This window comes from Chrysochloris asiatica, unplaced genomic scaffold (assembly GCF_000296735.1).
Source record: "Chrysochloris asiatica unplaced genomic scaffold, ChrAsi1.0 scaffold00116, whole genome shotgun sequence".
In the NCBI taxonomy this organism is placed as follows: Eukaryota; Metazoa; Chordata; class Mammalia; order Afrosoricida; family Chrysochloridae; genus Chrysochloris; species Chrysochloris asiatica.
Window position 1 is genome coordinate 7,528,864 of NW_006408634.1, and position 17,897 is coordinate 7,546,760.

At 50.7% G+C, this 17,897-nt stretch overlaps 2 protein-coding genes across 2 annotated transcripts in view; both read left to right on the plus strand.

Moving 5' to 3' along the window:
* The first annotated feature begins 7,704 nt into the window (after nt 1–7,704).
* Nucleotides 7,705–14,672, plus strand: PRRG2 (proline rich Gla (G-carboxyglutamic acid) 2). The gene is made up of 6 exons (XM_006868412.1): nt 7,705–7,789; nt 8,027–8,208; nt 8,371–8,410; nt 11,918–12,053; nt 14,192–14,332; nt 14,651–14,672. The coding sequence occupies exons 1-6, from the start codon at nt 7,705–7,707 to the stop codon at nt 14,670–14,672; spliced, it is 606 nt and encodes a 201-aa protein (XP_006868474.1).
* A 1,271-nt stretch (nt 14,673–15,943) lies between these two features.
* The window catches only part of PRR12 (proline rich 12), a 40,847-nt gene continuing 38,893 nt past the window's right edge, over nt 15,944–17,897 (plus strand). Inside the window, exons 1-2 of the mRNA XM_006868202.1 lie at nt 15,944–16,029; nt 17,592–17,704. Coding sequence (XP_006868264.1) covers nt 15,944–16,029; nt 17,592–17,704 — 199 coding nt within the window. The remainder of the gene's footprint in view (nt 16,030–17,591; nt 17,705–17,897) is intronic.

A 17,897-nucleotide genomic window follows, 5' to 3' on the forward strand; every position in this document is an offset into this window, starting at 1 on the left:
TTAGGAAGAAGGGGACAGCCGTGAGGCTGGGGCAACAGATGGAGCAGGCACGGGCAGGAGCAGACTTTTGTGTTGTTGTTAAGTGCCGTCGAGTTGGTTCCGACTCATAGGACCCCGTATAGAGCAGCTGGTGGGTTTGAACCTCCGACCTTGTTGTTAGCAGACTAGTGATTATCCTACAGCACCACACTAGGATTCCTATTAAGGAACTTCAAAAAGTTTGCAGATGACTGAGATCTTAAGAGCTCATGAGTGGCCATCTAAGGTGTAACTAATTACTAGTCTCTCCCTGTCTGGATAAAGAAAAGCGATGGAAATTGAAGGTGCTTGTAATCAATGGGTCACGTGAAGTAACTGGTCACGTGACTATTAGTCTCCACGACGCTGAAAGCAGAACTAGATGGTGCCCGGCTACCACTACCAACGGCTCAGACAGAGATCACATTAGAAGGTCCTCGACTGAGTGGGAGAAAATGTGGAACAAAAGTCAAGATCACAACAAAGGCCAAGCTTACCTGTCAGAGAGAGACTGGAGTAACTATGACCCTTGGTCACCCTGCAGGTCTGGAACTGAACGCACCCTCGTGACTCAATTTCCAGCTAAGCAGTAGATAGGTATATGGGGCGGGGGGGGGAACAAGTACACTACCATGGAATGGACAGCCATTCAAGATCTAAGGACAAAGTTCAGAAAGGAGAGAGAACGGAAACAAGACTCACAGAGAGAAAATGGGATACATGATGTTACATGGAGGGGATTACAATCATTGAAATGAAACGAAGCATGTGATTTGTTGAATGTAAGACTGATGATCTGGTCTGTAAACCTTCACTCATTTTACAATCAAAAGTTAAAAAAAAAAAAAAAGTCTGTAGACGAATAGAATGAAAGGATAGTGGAATTTCCCAACAAACTTTTTGAAGCCCACTGGCTTCCTCAGAATGGGAGGTGGGCTGCGGAGAGGAAGACGGGGGTGTATGGTGGGAGGGACACCACTAAAGGCCACACATATGTCAAAAGTAACTTTATGGTTTTAAAAAAAAGCTCCCCTTTCAAGTATTCAATTGAAATACACAACTCTCTGAGAAACAGCTCTTTTTCTCCCCCTACTGGTGGCTTTTGCTCAAATGCCAATTTGTGGTTCTCGGGCATATTCCTGTATACTATATGCATAGGCTTTAAGGGTATCATCTGATGAGTTTTAACAGATGGACAAGAGGGCTTCAAAATGCTAGTGGAAAAATTCTAGTATCTTTTCATTCCCATTTTCCCACAAACTCTGAAGGCCTCTCAGATGTTGCTCTTAGATGCCATTGTATCGATTCTGACATTTATCCTCCCTGTAGGGTTTTCTAGACTGTGATCTTTATTGAAGTAGACCACCAGGCCTTTCTTCCGAGGAGACACTGGCTAGGTTTGAACCTCCAGCCTGACCATTAGCAGGTGCTTAACCCTTGCCCCACCAGGGCTCCTTTGTGTTCTTGAGTGGGCTCTAACCCATAGAGACCCCAGAGTAGAACTGCCACAGAGGGTTTTCTTGTTTGTCATCTTCACGGGAGAAGACCGCCAGGTCTCCTGGAACCAATGGGTAGCTTTCCAACCTCCAGCCTTTCCGTTGGCAGCCGAGTGCTTAACTGCTGCGCCATCAGAGCCCCTCCAACAAATATACCCACCCTTGTAACCACGACTCCAATCAAGACGTACAACCTTTTCATCATTACAGAAAGTTCCGTTGGACCCCTTCCCAATCAAGGTACCCCAGAAATAACCAACGAGGTGTTTGCAGAAGCACTCCTCTGTCTTCCCTTCACCATGAGGGTCTGCACCTGCTGATTCCACTCGCTCATCGCCCCCTGGTTCCTCTGCTCCCTCCCCCAGGGCTATCCATGAAGGTCACCTCCTTACCGCCAAATTCCCTGCTCTATTCTTAGTTGTCAACTGCCTTGACCCTTGGCGGTAGTTGGCGCTGGGAGCCCATTTTTTCCAGAGGTCGGTGTTTGTCTTGTGGCCAGACCTGAGGGCGTCTAGGCTCTTTGGTTTCATGGATGGATGGGGACAGCTTCCCCTCCCGGAGTGGGAGGAGCACCTATAACGGAGCATTTGTAACTGGGCAAGAGATGGCAATAGGAATAATGTCAAAAGAATTTGGTTAGCTCACAGTAACCAAAAGTAAGAAAATAATCGACATTAAGATCAATGGGTCGTGAAAACAGATAGCACTTGGCTGGAAATCAAAGGTTAGGGGTTTGAATCCACACAGTGGCATTGTGGAAAGACAGGCCTTCTAATGTGTGGTCCTGTAGCATACGTACTAGACTACAAGGTTGGTTTGAACCGCAAGGTTGGAGGTTCAAGCTCACCAGCCACTCCTCGGAAACTCTATACAGGGTTGCTATGAGTCAGAATCAACTCAACAGCACTTAACAACAATGTGCGTCTGTAAAGCGTCCAGCCAAGAAAACCCTATGGGAAGTCCTACTATCACCTGGTGTCTCACTATGGGACATAGGGGAGCCTTCATGGTCACAGCCCAACAACAAACCAAACCAAAGGATAAACAAAATGGGATACAGTGGTATCTCTCAGCCACCAAGAGGCACTGGATGCTACAATATGGATTCTTGTGGTTAAGTGCTGTCGAGTCAGTTCCAACTCATAGCAACCCTATATAGGGTTTCCGAGGAGCAGCTAGTGGGTTTGAACTGCCGACCTTGTGATTCACAGTCCAGTGGTTGTCCTGCAGCGCCACACCAGGACTTTGTGGTTGTTGTTAAATGCCTTTGAGTCAGTTCCAACTCATAGTGACCCTGTATAGGGTTTCCGAAGAGCAGCTGGTAAGCTTGAATCGCCGACTTTGCGGTCCCAACCACTGACCTTGCAGTCCAGCACATTAACCCAATAGCTCCATACCAGGATGGGCAATTTAAACATTGGTTATTTAAACGGGAGATGATAAAGGCATGAAGTGGCTAGCTTATACACTGTTGTAGGCGTGCAAGTCTCAAAATGAAGGGGACAAGGGAGGAACCTCATTGAATAATTTCCTCTTTTCATGATGGGTCTGGGGGAAAATACTGACAAGATTATATGATTCCATGGTCAGTGCTGACTGTTAACGGGTTAGCTATGGATGATGAAAGCTGTAATTGTAGAAACATTCATTGTAAAAGAGGGGGCTGGGGGGAAGCACTGCTGGACTGGGGTACAGTGGCTGAACCTAAAGTCCCTTAAAAATCTTGCTTTGCTGATTATCTCTTGAGGCTCAAAGCAAGGCAATGATCTCAGTAAAATTATATCAGAATTCAGAAAAGGTGAAGACAAGACAAGCTTTTGGAGGACATGTCCTGTTCAGATGAACACCTGACACAGACCTGAATGGCTGGTACCTGTGAAACCTACTAAAGGACGAATTATCAGTGACAGTTTTGCACAGGCAAAATGATTGGGATGGGGAAGTTAATCCTTCATGCATGAAAGGGCCAAAGGGTGGCCTGCAGAGCAGTGAATTACTTAATATGGCCCTTGGAGCTATAATCTTTGCAACTCCCATCCAGTGACTGGGTGGTGGTTGTTGTTAGGTGCCATCGAGTCGGTAGCGACTCACAGTGACCCTATGCACAACAGAACGAAACACTGCCTGATCCTGGGCCAACCTCACAACTGTTGCCATGCTTGAGCCCATTGATGCTGCCACTTTGCCAATCCATCTTGCTGGGGATCTTCCTCTGTTTCTCTGACCCTCCACCTTACCAAACATGATGTCCTGCTCCAGCAACTGGTCCCACCTGACAATATGTCCAAAGTATGAGAGACAAAGTTTGGCCATCTTGGCCTCCAAGGAGCACCCTGGCTGTACTTCTTCCAACACAGATCTGTTTGGTCTTTTGGCAGCCCATGGCACTTTCAATATTCTCCTCTAACACCATAACTCAAATGCTTTAATTGTTTTACAGTCTTCCTTATTCACTGTTCAGCTTTCACATGCATATGAGGTTACTGAAAATACCATGGCTTGGGTCAGGCGCACCTTAGTCCTCAAGATGACATCTTTGCCCTTCAACACTTTAAAAAGGTCTTGTGCAGCAGATTTGCCTAATGCAATATGTCATTTGACTTCTTGACTGCTGCTTCCATGAATGTTGATAGTTGATCCAAGAAGAATGAAGTCCTTGACAACTTTAATTTTTTCTCTGTTGATAAGAATGTTGTTTATTGGTCCAGTGGTGAGGATTTTTGTTTTCTTTACATTGAGATGCAATCCATACTGAAGGTTGTGTGGTCTCTGATCATCAGTAAGTATTTTAAGTGACTGGGTGGGACTATACAAATAAGGCACTTGTTGCCCACCAAGGGAATGGAATAGCTTACATGGCACTCTTGGGGGGGGGGGTTAACCATGTAAATAAGCTGTATGAAACCTTAATGAGGGGATTTGTCAGGTTTGCTATCCCACTAGCCCTAAGACGAGCCATCCCAGAGGTGCAAATGGGGACCTCACAACCACCAAGAAGACCACATCCTTTGAACCCAGGATTCAATCCTGTGCTAAGAACCTGCTAGACCCAGGCAACAGACAGAGATACAGACAGAGATACAGACAGAGCTGTTAACTAGTGAGACACAGCAAGAAGCACAGAAATGATGGCAGTAGAGCCAGGAGACTGGCAGGAGGGGGACAGGTAGGCCTTTCTCCTCTTGTACCTTGGAGTGGAATCAACTCCCAACCTGTCATTTAGTAGCCTAGCCCTTAACCATTTAAGAAAACCAACTTGTTTTTAACGCATACATCCCAAAGTTTTTTCCAGTAAAATGGCACAAAGACTGGATCTGATTTAATATACTGAAGTTTAAAAGGTGGACCCATCAAACATGGCAAAATCACAATACTTTGTAAATCAAGGGGGCAGGGAAGGAGCTCTGGTGGCACAAACAGTTGAGCACCCCATTGCTAATCGAAAGGTTGGTAATTTGAACCTACCAGCGGCTGGGGGAGAAAGACCCCCAAAACCAACCTGCTGCCAAACTGATTCCAATTTTCAATGACCCTGCTGAACAGAGCAGACCTATCCCATAGGGTTGCGGAATTTCTCCCATGGATAACCCTGATGGGTTCCAACCGCTGACCTATAGATTGGCAGGAGAGTGCTTTAATTAGTGTGCTCCTTCCCGTAAAGATGACAGCCTAGAACACACTAGGGAAGAGTTCTAGTGGCAGATGAGTTGTATGCCCATTTTTATGGTATACCGCATATACACCCACTGCCTTCAAGTTGATTCCACTCAGCGACTTCCGCAAAGAGGCTAGTGAGTTCGAATCGCTGACCTTTCGGTTAGCAGCCCAACTCTCAACACACTATGCTAGAAAACTTAAAAGGACACAGCACAGAACATCCCTTGAGACCTAAGTACACAACGAATCACAGAACGGTCAGGACTGCGGGACCCCAAAGCACCACAATGCAAAACATTAAGCTTTCCAGTAGCCACAAGCTAAAGAGAGACGAGATTGTAAATAAAGATGAAGAGGAAGTGGCGGACCACTAAACAATCCAGCCTTCCACCTGCCCGCTTTCCCCATCATAGTCTGGAAAGCTGAGACCGAGAAAGTAGTCCTTCCTCAACGCTCAATTCTTGGAACTCCCGGAATCCCTCTGCCCTCTTCTACCGGACACTCCCTGCCAAGCGTCATTTCTCGTGGGACTACAACTCCCATAAAACGTTGCGACTAAGACCTGCCGGGGGAGTTTGTCTACATCCAAGGAATGCTGGGAAGTGTAGTTCTGTTTCAAATTTGTGACGCATGGCAATCTCTATTAATGATCAGATTCGAGTATCCGAGATCTGTCCCTGTCTCCCTCAGGACCCTAGAATTCTAGCCGGGGGAAAAGGCTACCCAGCAACACTATCCTCTAAGCGTCAGGAACTCACCTCACATCGACTACTAGTTCCTTCGTCGTTTCTTCGACTGTCCGGACGCCGGAAGCGAGAGGTTATTTTCCCTCCGCTGCAGCGCCTACTTCCGTCCGGTGGAAGCTACCGGAAATGAAATAGCCCCTAGTTGCAAAGGTGCTTCGTCTGCCTCGGTAAATCCTCTGTTCTTTCCTTCCTCCCTCCGGAAACGTGAGTGCCAACCAAAGGTTCCGGTTCGGGAAACCCGCGTGTACGATGTTCTACTACGCATTTTGCTTGGCGGGAGATTTCCTGTTTGATTCCAAACCCGAATTTAAAGGATTATCGGTTTTCCCGGAGATTGGGAAATCCACTTTTCCAAGTATATCATCCATCGCCCCCTTTTTTTTGTTGTGTTGCATCTTAAGGGGTAATTGAGAAGGGAAGGCATCCCTGTTCCCATTTTATAGACAGAGCAATTGAGAAACGCAGAAATCAAAGATGTTCAAATCACACTCACAAAACAGGAATTTAGTACGTCACCTCCCAGCTATCCCAGGGGACCAAGACATTCAGTTCCCGCTAGTTTCTAGACATCTATAATAATAATAATAATAATAATAATAATGTTGTTGTTGTTGTTAAGTGCCGTCGAGCCGGTTCCGACCCATAGCGACCCTGTATAGGGTTTCCAAGGGTGTAAATCTTTACGGGAGTAGAAAGCATCTTTCTCCCGCGGAGTGGCTGGTAGTTCGAATAATAATAATAAAGGCCTGAATATTTATTTCCTTAGCCCGTCCTGGCTATTGGATAGTTGGAGAACTAGAGGGAGCGCGTATCCAATCACCTAGGGGCCCCAAGGTGTCAGGGACCCGCTCTTCCTTATGGGGCTCTGGACATTCGGGCTTTCACCCTAAGGTCCCTTTAAGTACTTTGTCCCTTACTTGAGTACCGCCCAGGACAGGTAATCACAAACCCCGCCCCTTGGTCAGAAGCCAGACCCAGTCTGGTTACTGGGAGCGGGGGGGTCGCCCTTCTTCCCTCTCCCCTTCCCTCTGCCTGGTCCCTCTTCACAACTGGCCTCAGCTGGCCGAGGAGGCCTCGATTAAAGACGAAGGGACAGTGCTCGCAGATCCAAACAGGTAAGTGAGTATACCTGTAGGCAGAGCCTGGCTTGGGGACCCTGGTGTCCTAACTTCCCATCACTCTCATTCCCAGAGGTTACAGCCTCCTGGCCTAGGTGCCCAACATACCTGTGCTCTTCATCTCCTCCCCCCCCCCCCCCACTACCCAAGAACATTCATATAAGTTCCTGTTTTTGTCTCTCCTGGAGTCTGACCTCTGTGGGTGGATGTGGCAGTGATCTCTGTCAGAGAAGGGCGGACCCATAAATGGAGATCGTCAGGCGGGAAGGGTTCCCATCACGTTTAAGTGCTAAACCCTTGCTGGGTGCTGGAGCCACGGTGGGGAAAAAAGACCAACTCTTTTTTTAGGCATATTGTCCTCACTCAAATCCTGACTTTTGTATTTGCAAACTGTGTGAACTTGGACAAGTTCTTTGCTTCCCAGGCCTCTGTTTTCTAGTCTATAAAATGGGCATAATAATAGGAGTCTTGTGCAAAGTAAAATGAGTTTATCTGGGTAAACTGCCTAGAATAGTGCCTAGCACAGAAAGTGGCTACAGAAGGATCTGCTATTGCTATGGTAATTCCTGAATCACAGATTCTGGTCCAGTTGTGGGGAAATTGCTTTAGTCCTAAAGGATTGAGGAACTTGTCAGTTGTATCACACCTCTTTCCAGGTGTCCACAAAATATGAGGGGCTACCCCTCTCTGCTGCTGTTATACCTGGGACTGACCACCTGTCTGGACACCTCTCCCAGTGGAGATCAAAACCAAGGTAAGTGTTTGGGGTAAGAGTTGGGTGTCCAGGCACTGACCACTGCCTCCTCCTGATCCAGGACCCCAGTCTGCTTCTGCTCTTTGCCATCCTGGCCCCCTTCTCCTTCACACCCTGGAGTCCAGGTCTCCCAGTCTCTCCCCCAGGATCCCATAATTTTCCATCCCCTTCTGGACAGATTCATCTGTGTCTCCAGACTTAAGGACCCTCCATCTCTCTGTTCCTTCTATCCTTTAGCTCCAGAAGTCTTCCTGGACTCCCCAAAGGCCCAGAACTTCCTGGGCAGCCGCCACCGGATTCCACGCGCCAACCACTGGGACCTGGAGTTGCTGACCCCCGGGAACCTGGAGCGGGAGTGCCAGGAGGAGCGGTGCTCCTGGGAGGAGGCGAGGGAGGTCTTTGAGGACAACACCCAGACGGTGGGTGAGGGCCTGGAGCCCCCTGAGACCTTGGGTCTGAGGCTGTGCATCCTCTCCAGAAGACATAGTCTCATCCCTCAACTCCCAGCTCCCTGGGGTCTTAGAAATTGGGCGCGGGTGCGCTGTGTGCATCTCCAGTTGACACGCTCTCTCCCCTTCCAGGAGCGCTTTTGGGAAACCTATATCTACAATGGCAAAGGAGGTGAGTGGAAGGTAAAGCTCCTAGTTCTGTTCAGGTAAAGCCACCCCTTCTGGACAACCCCACCCCAAGCGAAGTCTGAAAATCATCTGCACCCCCCAGTCCATGCTCCCTGAGTTCCCAAAGGTGGTTGGGAACTTCCTCCTGGAGAACCCATCACACCTTATTCGGAAGTGTCCCTGCAAGGGGGAAGTGTGGTCAAGTGAGGGAGGGTGACGGTCATAGGGCCCCTTCTGGTCCACTCTTTGGAGTCCAGAGGCCCAGCCCCTTAGGCAGCTTGGTTGCTAAGCAGGGCTGCTCCCTAGCAACAGGCTGGCCATCCTTACCTGACCTACCCCCCCCACTCTGAGTTCTGAGGCCCCATCATGGCTGCTGCTTTGTTGCTAAGGGGGGCTGCTACCTAGCAACAGGGGGTCTGGTCAGGCCAGTCTGGGGAAGTACCTGGCTGGCTTCCCCTCCCCCACAGCCCCATCCCAGCTTCAGCCTGGTTGCTAAGACGGTCTTCTCCCTAGCAACCATGCCTAGCCAGGCCCAAAGACCCAAAGCCTCCTGCCCACTAGAAGACTCCCCCTCTGGGCACCAGACGCCCCACCCCCTTGTGGCCTGGTTGCTAGGGGTGGATGCACCTTAGCAACAGGCCTAGTTCTGGGCTGCAGTCCTCCCATTGGTGCTTGGTTGCTAGGGGCGTTACTGCCTGGGCTACCAGCCTAGCGAGCTGAGTTGCTCCTTGATTCTACCTGATGCTTGTCAGAATTGAAAAGACTTGCTTTCTTGGGGGTAACTTTTACTAAAGGGGACTTAGCAAAGTCTGGGGTCTCCCGCTTGAGGAAAAAAAGAACTCCTACCTAGGGTAGTGTGGCGCTGTGGGCTAATGCGTCAGACTGCAAAGTCGTTTGAACTGCAAGGTCGGTGGTTCAAGCTCACCAGCTGCTCCTTGGAAACCCTATACAGCATCGCTCTGGGTCAGAATCGACTCGACGGCACTTCACAATAACAACAACACCTAGGATAAGGAAAGTCTCTCCAGCCCTAATAAGTCCTCCCAAAGCTCCAAGTCCCCTCGTTGCCCCTCTCTTCTTATAAATGAGGCTTTGGAAGGCTAAGGGTGTTACACCTCAGAAACAGGGTTTTGTGAGCTTTCTGTTCTTTTGGAAGACCTGGTATAGCGCTGTAGGATAAAGCACTGAACCGCAAGGTTGGTTGGAACCACCAGGCTGGCGGTTCAAGCTTACCAGCTGCTCTTTGGAAACCCTATACAGGGTCGCTATGAGTCAGAACCGACTCAATGGCACGTAACAACAACTTCCAAGGAGTCCTGGTATGGCGCTGTATGTTAAGCACTGGACCACAGGGTCCATTTGAACTGAAAGGTCAAACCCACCAGCCAATCCTTGAAAACCCTATACAAGGTTGGAGCTGACTCTGGCACACAACAACAAGTTCTTCCAAGGAGCCCTAGGAATATTCCAGTTAAGCACTCAGCTGCTAACCAAAGGTTGGCGGTTCAAGTCTACCCAGCTGATCTGTAGGAGCAAAGACCTGCTAAAGATGAAACCGAAAAAACCCAGGCCTATTCTGTCAAATCAAGTCAGACTCCTAGTGACCCTGTAGGACAGAACTACTACCATAAATGGCCCTGTTTACAGAAGCAGACTTCCATGGATTTCTTCTGTGGGGCCACTTTTGGGTTTGAAGCACCGACATTTTGGTGAGCAGCAGAGAGCTTAACCACTGTGCCACTAAAGCTCCTTATCCATAAAGATTCCAGCCGAGGAAACCCTATGGGGGAGTTTTCCTCTGTCACCCTGGGTCGCTATGAGTCAACTCCAGAAAACCTAGCACCAACCACCACTACTATTGAGCTTCTTCCTCCCGACTGAGAAATTCAGAAGCATGTCTCTATGTTCTACTCTGTTTCTTTTGTTGTTGAAACTTGTGGTTGCGAATTGAGCGAGGGTTTTCAGAGCAGACCATCAGTGTTACATCCAGCAAATCAATCACTTTGTTTCAGCTCACTGATTACAATGTAACAAGAGCTAGCCACTCCCTCAGGTGGTTTCTCTTTCCATTCCACCCTCCTTTCCCAACCCTTCTGAACTTTGGCCTTAGGTAAATGTTGTCCTTTTGATCTTGAATGATGACCATTCCATGGTGATCATGTCCTACTAGTGTTGTCCCCCCTGTATACCTATTGACCACTTGGTTGAAAATTGGACCATGAGGGGTGAGTTCCATTCCAGACCTGAAGTGTGATCTAGGGCCAGTATCTTGGTTTCCTCCAGTCTCTTTCTGACCAGTAACCCTGGTCTTCTCTTTAATTTTTGAGTTTTGTGTCATATTTTGTCACACTCTATTCAGAACAGTTGGTAGTAGTAACTGGACACTGTCTAGTTCTGGTCTCAAAATCGTGGAGACGGGTTTTCACATGTGCCATTGCACTAACTGATTCCAAGCATCTTCAATTCCATCTCTCTTCTCTCTTCTGCAAATGGAGAGACCAATTGTAGCTCTTATAAGTGGTCACTCATGAAAATTGAAGCCTTGTTCCTCAAATGCCTGTTTGGCAAAATGGGGGCTCCCTTCCAGCATGAGCAAGGTAGCCAGATATAAACAACAGCCAGTTCTTGGAGATATTATGGGTTCGATTCCAGACTACCACATTCAAGCAAATGTCGCCATCAAGTGAATCGAACGCATGTTTTACTTTCCAAGTCCACAGAGAAGTGATGTTGAAATGAGACTAGAGTCTATGAAGTATGCCATAGCAAGATGGGTACGTTTGAAATCTTGTGATGATGATCAAAATGGAACACAGAGACACAAAGTAAGCACAAGCAGTTGGAAAAATGGTAGCCACCGACTTGCTTGATGCAAGATTGCCACAAGTCTTCCATTGATTAAAAAAAAAAGTAAAAAAATCTCTGATAAGCACAATAAAGCAGAGCACAATAAAATGAGGCTATGCCTATATAGGACAACCCACTGAGTTTGAACTTTACATAAACAATAATTTTGCTTTAGTGTATAAGTATATCCCAAATCTTGCATGATATGTATTTACACTAAAAATTATTCTTTGTTTATCTGAGGTTCCCATCTAACGGAATCTGTCAAAATTCAACCTCCCCAAGTCTTCAGTGTAGAAACTTTCCTAGGTTGTGAGGCTGTAGTCTCTGATTTCTGCCCTGGGTCTCTGTTGTCTGGAGCTACACTTACTGTATTTTCTAGTGTCCCTCCCTGCACCCTGTGACGCTATCACAGCCCTTTTATGATTTGATATAATTGAATTCTCAAAATTGGCATGGCATTTTACAGCCATAGTTCCCATTTTACAGCATAGGAAGCTGAGGCTCAGAGGTGTTAATGGAATGAGTTGCCTGAGGTCTCATAGCCAGGAAGTGGCCCAAGCTCTCCCTGGCTTCAGACCCCATTCTGAGGACAAAGGGCAAGGATACTGGACTTTGGGGTGTGTGGGAACCCCTGAGGCAGTGTATCCCCATCCTTCCCCAGGTCGTGGACGAGTGGACATCGCAGGTCTGGCTGTGGGGCTGACGTCCGGCATACTGCTCATCGTACTAGCTGGTCTGGGAGCCTTTTGGTATCTGCACTACCGACGGGGTCGAGGCCAGCCAGCTAGTCCCCAAGAGTAAGAGGGCTTCGGGGAAGACAGGGTGGGAATGGAGTATGGGGCGAGCCTTGGAGGGAAGAATGAGCTAAGGGTTGGAGGATTTGGTGTGCACTGATGAAAGATCTGAGGGGACAAATGTATGGACTGTGAGTCTGTAAGCTTGCTTGTGTCCTTTGTGGGATCTGCAGACTGTCTTTTTGTCACTGAAGTTGTGTGAGTAGGCTGTTTATCTGCCCATATCTGTTTATCTGCCCATATCAGATATACAATGAATGCATTTGTTTTTTTGTGTAAGTATAGTCCAGATATTGCATGGGATATGTTGTATCATCAGTAAGGAGTTCTGGTGGTACAGTGAGTTAAACATTGGGCTACTTGCTAACCAAAAAGTTGGTGTTTTAAACCCATCAGCCACTTCTTGGAAGAAAGATATGGCAGTCTGCTTCCATAAAGATTTACAGCCTTGGAAACCCTATGGGGGACAGTTCTACTCTGTCCTACCGGGTCACTATGAGTCAGACAGAACCAACTCGACAGCAGTGGAGTGTATCCTCAGCCTCACATAAACAATTAAGAGCTTAAAAAGCATTTGCTACTGGCCTTTTTGGAGTCCTGGTGTGGCGCTGTGGGCTAATGCATCAGACTGTAAAGCCGTTTGAACTGCAAGGTTGGCAGTTCAAGTTGCTCCTCGGAAACCCTATACAGTGTCACTATGGGTCAGAGATGACTTGAGGACACTTTTTAGTACACATTCATGTGTAATTGTCTATCACAAGAATCCCTGATGACTTAATAGTTAAAGTGCCCTATTGTGCTATAGGGCAGTCCTACTCTGTCCTATTGAATCCCTTTAAGCTGTAATGAACTTCATGACACCTAGATTCCTAGGTGATGTGCAAATGTCCTGGTGTGGTGCTGTAGGATAACCACAAGGTTGATGGGATGGCACTTAACAACAACAAATGAGCCAGAACGCTTAACAATAATAACAGTAGCCAAAAGTTTGGCAGTTTGAACCCATTCAGCAGCACCGTGGAAGGACCTGGTAATGCCTTTTCATAAAGATCACAGTCAAGAAAACTCTATGAAGCAGTTCTAGTCTTAATACAGGGGAATGCCATGAGTTGGAATTGATTTGATGGCACAGGGGTTTTTTGGTTTTATTTGTATCTATGGCTCAGTAGTTAAGCACTTGCTGCTAACTAAAAGGTCAGTGGTTCGAGCTCACCATCTGCTCCGTAGGACAAGGCTGTGGCAGTGTGCTTCTGTAAAGATTTACAGCCTTGGAAACCCTGTGGAGTAGTTCTACTGTGTCCCAGAGGGTTGCTGTGAGTCGGAACCAACTTGACAGCAATGGGTCTGGTATGATCATTCTGTCATATGTGGGTGATTCTGTTACTGGGCAGTCTGGTGTGTATTTATGTGTGTCTGTGGCATGTAAGGAATTCTTGGGTGGTGCGAATGGTGAAAGACTCAATTACTCACTGAAAGCTTGGAGTCCTGGTGTGGCACTGCAGCATAATGTGCTGGACTGCAAGGTCGGTGGTTCAAACCCACCAGCTGCTCCTCAGAAACCCTATATAGTGTCGCTATGAGTTGGAAGTGACTCAAAGGCACTTAACAATGGAACAGTTGGTAGCTGGAACCCACCCAAAGGAAGAAAGGTCTGACGATCAGAGCTGTAAAAACCCTATGGAGCAGTTCTACTCTGCTCACATGGGAGGATCACAGGAGCTGGGGGTGACAAGATGGCAGATGTTTGGTTTTGCTGTTTTGTGATATGTAGTTTTATGTGGTGATAATGTGTGGTACTGGGGGGTTTGAGGAGGAGTAAGAGTAGAGATCTGGGAGATTCAGACGATTTCTGGTTGTGTTGGGGGTCTCTTTATGTCTGCTGATTTTTCCATCTGTTTCTGTGTCTGTCTGTCTGTGGTGTTTTTCTCCATTACTCCACTGGGACCTGGTGCATGTCTGTGTGTGAGAGCCTGCCTGTGATTTTGAGCAGCTGGGTTGAAGGTGACCCTCCTTTTCTCTGGTCTCTTCTGCCTCTGACCCCCTGTCACCTGCACAGCCTGTCTCTTACATCCTCTTATCCTCTTCCCCTCTCAAGTCTCCGCCCTGGGACTTTCCTAACAGCACATTTTCTCCTTCCCCAGGACTGACCTTATCAGTCCCCTGGACCCCCCGAGCTCTCTGGGCCCACCAACACCCTTGCCGCCACCCCCAGGCCTCCCAACCTATGAGCAGGCTCTGGAGGCCTCTGGGGTGCACGACGCACCTCCACCCCCTTACACCAGGTATTGGGCGGGGCTTCCGTCTGGGGGGCGGAGCGCAGAGGGGAGGACTGTGTGGGAGGTGGGGCGTGGGCCCGGGGACATGACTAGAAACCTTGGGTTTGTTGTCTGGGGCAGGGCTTGGAGCCCGGGGGCGGGGCCGATGCCACTGTGTAGGGGCGGGGCCCAGCGTCGTGGGTGTGGAGCATTATAGGAGGCTGGGACTTGTGCCCAGAGGGTCCCGGGATTGGTTGAGACGCCTAGGTCAGCGTGGTCTTGGGTGTGTGGTGGGGGCGAAAACAGCCAGGTCTTTGACTCTTCCTTGTTCCCCTCCCCTCGCAGCCTCAGGAGGCCCCCTCAGTGAAGAGCTATTTCAAAGCCTCGGGTACCCGAACTGCGCGATTCGCTCCGGAATCCGGAAGCCTCCGGGCCTCTTAGACTTCAGAGCTGCGATGGTGGGCGTGGGAGTAAGGGTCTTCCGGCCGAGGCCTACCCTGGCACACGAGTTTCCGCCACGACTGGACACACGGTTGGCTCGAGCCAACGGGTTCACGCATCCTGGCCCCTCGCGGGCCCCCACGATCTTCTGACCCAGAGTCCACACCAGCCCTGCCCATGGGGAAGGAACGCGTGCGTGGGAACTCGGACCCAGACGAACGGACCGGTTCTGCAGACGGTGTGTGTGTGCAGAAGTGACCCAGCTGTCGTCCTCCTGTGTCACGGACCACGCACATGTAGAGCCCCGAGTATGCACACGCGTGTCTTCGTGCGCTCCCCGCGCGCACACAAGGGCGCTTCGTAACCCAGGGAAAGAAATATGGAAGGGGGAATAACTTGCAAGCATGGTCGTTTGGGGCCGACTAGCATTGCATTTGGGGGGACAGATTTGAGCTGTTTCCATAAATAAAGACCCCCCCAAAAGCTGAAACAATGCAAAAAATAATAATAAAAAAATTGGAGAAACTGAATCGTGTTCCCGGGAGCGTCTGCGCGCGGCAGAGAAGGCTTTCTGCACAAACGCTGCGCCCTACACCCCCAGGCTCTCCTTGCGCGCTCTTCGCTCGCTCGCTCTCTTTTTTTTTTTTTGCATTTGCACGGGATTGTGGGAGGAAGCGGAGCGCAGCCAGACACCCCGCCGCCCGCCCCCCTTTCCCCTCCCCCCTCCCCCAGCCGCCTTGTGCAAAGATGGCTGCTCCGTGAGCGCAGAGGAGGAGGAGGCGGCGGCGGTGGCGGCGAGAGAGCGAGCACCCAGCACCCGCACCCACCCCGGGGCCGCCCGGGACGCCCCCTCCCGAGCGTGCGCCCCCCCTTCTCTCTTGCAAGCGCCCGGGCAAAGGCGGAGACAGCGGGGTCCCTCCTCCCCCCTTTCCCTCCTCCAGGGGGAACCCCCCTTCCCCCCTCCTTGGCTCGGCGGCTGCACCCCCTCCCTCGCCCGCCCCTCCGCCCCTGTCCCCTCCCTCCCCCGCCCGGGGCCTTCCCGGGCCTTCGGCGGCTGCAAAGAAAAAGAGAGAGAGAGAGAGAGAGAGAAGAAAAAAAAAAAAGCAGCGGAGGGAGCGGCGGCGGAGGAGAGCGCGCGCGCGCCCCCTCCCTCCCTCCCTCCCTCCCCCTCCCCCCAATTTCCACCGCGGCCAATTCATGGACAGGAACTACCCCAGCGCCGGCTTCGGGGACCCGCTCGGCGCCGGGGCGGGATGGAGTTACGAGAGGTCAGCGAAAGCTAGGTAAGGAGTCGGGTTGGCCTGGAGGAAGGGGCCAAGGGGTGGGGGCCCAGCCAGGCCGGACCCGGCCCGCCCGGCGACGCGTGCATCGCAAACTACCCTCCGGCTTGCATGGGAGCGGCCTTGGTTTGCAACAACGCCGGCCGCACCAGTTTGCAAATTGCAAACTCCGCAGCCGCCACCTCGGGCATGCAAAGGGCGCGGGGGGGGGGGGGGAGCTCAGGGGGGAAAAGGGGGTGCAAAACAATTTGGGTATGGGAAGGCCTTGGAAAGGTGGGAGGGACTGGCCACGCAAGGCCTGGACTTCCCCCCATCCTTGGATTCCGGACTTGCTTTCCCCTCCCCCTCTGCACCCCAGCCCCTGCTCTCTTGCAAAGGTGGGAAGGAAGAGAATTAGAACGCAGACCTGGGGGGCGCACGCCCCCTCCTGGGTCCTATTGTTCAGTGATTGCTCGAGGCCGCGCCACTCTCAGCCCACCCCCACCCCCAAGAAATTCCGCGCTCAGAGTGGGCACAGGGCCCCGCCCCCTTTCTAAACTGGGGTTCGGTGTGTGCCTAAGGGGGGAGTCTGGTATCCGGGACACGCCCCTTTTAGTTCCCCGACCCCCAAAGGCAGGGTGTGGAGTGTTCGACCTCCTGAGTCTGGTACACGGATTGGTCAAAGGATTGGGGAAGAGTCGGCTGTTTCCCTGGTGTGTGTGTTTGTGTGTACGTCTGAGCGTGGGTCCTGTGCGTGCGTGGCTGGTGGCCTGGTCACTTGTGAATCTACCCCTTTCCCGCTGTTTATTTGTATCGCCCTTACCCTTCCCTTGCCCCAGCCCACCCCCACACACATCCCGGAGCTTCCCAGCATGGTTGGGTATGACCCCACGTGTGTCAGTATTTTCCATGTGGGGCTCCTCGCTAGGTATTTTTCCTTCCTCACGGGTGGATTGGATGGATCCACTTTTGCACCATGCTTTGCTTTGCCTAGGTCCAAGCATTTGAACCTGAACCCCAGGGGGATGAAAGGTGTGCATGTTTGCTGCACATGTGTCTGCTATTTTCCCCTGCTGTCTTTTCTCTCCCTCCTTCCCACCCTGGTTTGGGGGACAGTCTCCTCCCACCTCCGACTCGGTTTGCCCTCAGGGCCTAAGTGTCCCCAAGTGTCTGCAAATGAGAGGGGCATTCATGTGCACCTCTGGGGCTGATCCCAGGGCCTAGGGGGCGGTGGGAGGCTGGAAGCATCAAGCCCACAGAGGTCCACGCCTTTCTTATTTAAACTCAAGGTACTTTCTCCGAATCTTATCTCCTGGTGTTTATTCCATCCCTGGGCATTCTGTGTTTGTAAACGTGAAACTGTGGCCTGGCTAGATCTACTGGGGCTCAGGAGTGGGGGCCATTTCTGTGGTTCTTTAGTTGGAGACCCAGTTCCCTTGTCCCTGCCCCTAAAAGGCCCAAGATTCCCTGGGATAACCCCCGTCAGCTGGAAGCTTCCTTCCCCAGCCCTTTGGGGATTTCCTGAGCGCACTTCTCAGCAGGGCTTGCGAGGACACCCTGACATCTCCCTTCTTCCCCTGCCCCAGCTTGGTCTATGGCAGCTCCAGGACCTCGCACCCCGAGACGGACATCTTACACCGCCAGGCCTACGCGGCCCCCCACCCACTGCAAAGCTATGCCACCAACCACCACCCCGCAGGTACGGCCCCTGGCCCGCCCCGCGTGGGCTGGCCCGCCCTCTGAGGCAACTGGTTGGATGCTTAAAGTTACACCCTTCCGGATTGGTTATGTCCTGTGTCTTCCCCCCGCCCCCTGCTGTCTCTCCTCTGATTGGCTGCCTCTGAAGCTGGTTAATTTCAGGTTGGATTTGTCCGCCCCTGTCTCTGACCCCG